At 60.4% G+C, this 3,783-nt stretch overlaps 1 protein-coding gene across 1 annotated transcript in view; it reads left to right on the top strand.

The window, feature by feature from the left end:
• The window catches only part of XKR8 (XK, Kell blood group complex subunit-related family, member 8), a 3,676-nt gene extending 1,458 nt beyond the window's left edge, over positions 1 to 2,218 (top strand). Inside the window, exons 2-3 of the mRNA XM_009893014.1 lie at positions 548 to 744; positions 1,479 to 2,218. Of these exons, the coding sequence (XP_009891316.1) occupies positions 548 to 744; positions 1,479 to 2,218 (937 nt within the window). The remainder of the gene's footprint in view (positions 1 to 547; positions 745 to 1,478) is intronic.
• The last annotated feature ends 1,565 nt before the right edge of the window (positions 2,219 to 3,783 follow it).

The following is a 3,783-nucleotide window of genomic DNA, read 5'->3' as shown; positions in this document are numbered from 1 at the left end:
GGGGCACCCCGCGTCCCCGGGTGTCGGGTTGTCCAAGGGTCTCCCCGGGCAGAGCGTTTTGGCCCAGCCCGGGTTGGAGCCGGGTTGGAAATGCTTTCGTAGGAGTCACCCGTCTCCCTCCAGCTGAAGTTTCTCACCCACATCCCAAAGTGCACGTTTTGCTCCGTCTCCCACTGCTGTCGCCTCTGCTGGAGGCAAAACCGAGCAGGGCTGGGTATCAGAGCCTGTGGCAGCAGTGAACACCCCGAAACCTTGTCTCAGCCTGGGCTCTCTCGGCTGTTTGGGGAAGTGGCGTGGTTGCGCTGTGCCTCCCCTTCCCGGGGAAGGAAATAATCCAGCTGCTTCCACCGAGGGAGATGCTCAGTTTCACACTTGAACTTCACACAGAAGCTGGGCGTCGTGTGGACACTGCGGTGCTCGGCTTGCGAAGGGGGAGGGAGTGGTTTGAGCATAAATGGGAGCATTTTCAGTTGTCCTGCCAGGGCAGCGTGAGGACTGAGGGGTTGCCACCCAGCAGCCCCTCATCACTGTCCAGGTCCCCACACAGGTGCCTCCACGCTCTGAAGGTGGGCTGGAAGGTGTGCTGGGCAAAGGCAGAGGAGGAGGGGGAGCAGAGCCGCATGGCCTTCCTCTCCCACGACATCAGCATGCTGCGCCTCTTTGAGACCTTCCTGGAGAACACCTCACAGCTCACCCTGCTCCTTTACGTTATCCTGCGGACAAACAAGGCAGAGTTCTCCCAGGGTGAGGGGTCTGGGGCAGGGGAGGGAGGCTGCAGGGGTGAGGGCTTGAGGTCAGAGCAGGCTTGGATGGGACAGACCAGATGGGCTGTCTGGGGGCTGCAGGACCCAGCAGGACACTGTCTGTCCTTGCTTGAGGTGTCATTCTTCTTCCACATTACTCCTTCCTTTGGCGTGACAGACAGAAGGGTGGATCCCTGTCCTGCACTTATGTGCTCCAATGGACTATGCTGGGCCTAGGGTGGGAGGGTTGAAGCTGGGGGACCTCTGTGGTCATTGCCCTACGTGCCCCAGGAGAGGCTGAGGGTCAGGAGAGAAATCGGGAGCCTGCTGGGGAGTGGGGAGTTGTGGATGTGGGCAGAGGGTGGAGCACAACACCGAGGAGGTGCTTTGGTGTTCGGCCTGGGTTGGGGAGCAAGTGTCACCGCAATGAAACAGGGAGCCCAACCATACGCTGGTTGGGTGGAGCCAGCACTCGTCTCCTGCCTGTGTGGGAGATGCATTCTGCATAGCTGCTTAATCCTGTTGCTTCTTCCCCATCTCCTGGGCAAGGCTGGGCACCAGCCTCCTCCTCCTCAGGGAGGGCGGAAGGCTGGGGAAGACGCAGGTCCTGAGGCGCTGACCCTCCTCAGCAGCTGCTTTGCGATCTGGTGGGAAGCTCGTTTTAGCAATGCCAGGCAGGGGGAAGTTTGAGCCCGCCTGGGTCTGCCCTCAGCATCTCCACCGCTGTGTTTGCAGGACTGGGGATCTGCACTGCATTCCTGTGTGTGACCTGGTCTCTGCTGGACTACCACCAGTCCCTGCGCACCTTCCTGCAGGACAAGTATGAGCTGAGCCGGGGCTCCTCCATCGTCTACTTCCTGTGGAACCTCTTCCTCATCTGCCCCCGCATCCTTGTGGTTGCCCTCTTCGCCCTGCTCTGGCCTTACGGCGTGGCTGTCCACTTCCCACTCGTGTGGCTGGCCATGTTCCTCTGGGTCAGCCTCCAGGGCACGGACTTCATGGAATCACCTGGCCCTGAGCAGCTCTACCGTGCCATGGTGGCTGTGATCCTCTACTTCAGCTGGTTCAATGTGGCGCAGGGGAGGACGCTGTACCGTAGCATCATCTATCATGGCTTCATCCTGGTGGACAGCACACTGCTGGCCCTGTCCTGGCTCTGGTGCCGGTCCCCCTCTGACGAGCACTCGCACCTTGTCCCGCTGGTTTCTGCCACCCTGCCCTGCTACCTGCTGGGGCTGGCGCTGAGAGTCACCTACTACAAGTGGCTGCACCCCAATGTGCAGGCACAGCAGGAAGGCGGCTACGATGATGTGGATGCCATCAGGAGGACCGACGGGCTGGAGTTTCACTCGGTCTCGGTGCCAGACCTTGTGAACAGGCGGATGCAGTGGCTCGCCCAGGCCCAGTTCCCCATCTCCCGGCCTACGGGGCAGCGATTCCTGAATGGGGCTGCTGCTGCTGAGTCTGCTGTGTGAGGCCAGCTCTTACAAAGTGACTTGCCAGGGAGATAGATTTGTTAGTCCTGCTCCCACTCTTGCCCTGCCTCCCCCAGGCTGTTGTTTCATGCAGCCGGAGGGACCTGGCAGAACCAGGGGTGATGTGCATGCCCCCCGTGAGTCCCACAGCAAGGCTCCCATGCCTGTGCCCTCGGGGAGAGCCATGCTGTTTGTGGGGGGTCCTGCACGTTGTGGCTGCACTGCCTTGTCAGCTTCTCTTGTTATTTATTATTAGCTTTCTCAAAAAAAAAAAAAAAAAAACCAAAAAAGGTGCAACAGTTTGTTCTCTCTGTCAGTGCCTCTCCTGTGCCGGCTGCCGCCGTTGCTGCTCCGGGAGGTGGGTGCTGGTGGGGAAGAGCTCATTCCCTCCTTGGCAGCTATTTGCTATTTTTTGCTATCTGCTATTTTTTGCTATCTGCTATTTTTTGCTATCTGCTATTTCTGTTTCCAGCCAGGATTTTTCTCCTTCTCCTGTTTTGCTGTTAAGGTCGAAGGTTGCCTGGTATCACCATGTTCAGGGAGGGCCGGGGAAGGTGGCAGGGACTCCCCTGCAGGCAGGCGGGGGCGGTGGGGTGCCCACAGCCTGGGGGGGTCGGTGCGGGATGCTGGAGGGTTGGGGCATGTGGTGGCTGTGCCCCTGCCTTGTGGAGGCGTTTTGCGCCTTCGGAAACGGCGAAGCACATTCCAATGTGGATTCTCCTTGGACAGAAATGTCAGTTCTGCCCTTTGACCGGTTGGCCAGGTCCCTGCCTGCCTTTCGCACCCTTCTGCGGGCTGGGAGGGGGGCAGAGCTGAAGGGTCATGCTTGATGCTGGGGCCGGGGCTCTTTGTCGCTTTTCTCCTTCGAGCAGCAAGTGGTGTTCGTGGGGTGGGGGCTGGCAGGGTGCAGCAGCGCCCTGGGACCCCATCCTCCTGGGGGACAGCGGCTGTGTCCTGGTGTACGGCCACAGTGTGGCTCACCAATTCTGGCTTATTATGGCCCTTTGCTGGCTTTCCCACCGCCGCACCCCAGGCAGTGCTCCCAGTGCTGTCACCAGGCTGGAGATGGCCACGTCCCATATCTCAGCCGTACGTGGCTGTTGACATGGGCAGTGTGGGGCTGTGCCGGCTCCAGACACCCACTGCTGTCCAGGCAGGGCTGCCCCTGGCTCGGTGCCAAAACCTGCACAGACCCCAGAATGGCCTCTGCCGCCTCTTCTTATTGCCCAGCCAGCAGCTGTGGCACATCCTGGCACCGGCCCTTTCCCCTTGCTTCCATCACCCACCTTCCCGGCAGGGCCCTGTCCGAGGAGGCCACCCCATTGTACCAGGGGAGGAGGAGCCGAAATGCTCCTCTGACAGCTGGTCCTATAACAAGATAAGCCCATCGCCAAGGACAGTGGCACCACCGCCATTTGGAGCAGAGCCGTTTGATGGCCTTGTGCCAAAGGGAAGGGCAGGTTTGTGGGGGACTGTCCCAGTGCCATGTGCCTCCCTGGGCAGCACAGCAGCACCAAGGAGCCGGTACCTCCACCGCTGGCTTCGGCAGCCGGTGGCACTGGGCC

Source organism: Charadrius vociferus, unplaced genomic scaffold, assembly GCF_000708025.1.
Source record: "Charadrius vociferus isolate BGI_N301 unplaced genomic scaffold, ASM70802v2 scaffold459, whole genome shotgun sequence".
NCBI classification, from domain to species: domain Eukaryota; kingdom Metazoa; phylum Chordata; class Aves; order Charadriiformes; family Charadriidae; genus Charadrius; species Charadrius vociferus.
This window is presented reverse-complemented; position numbering and strand designations above follow the sequence as displayed.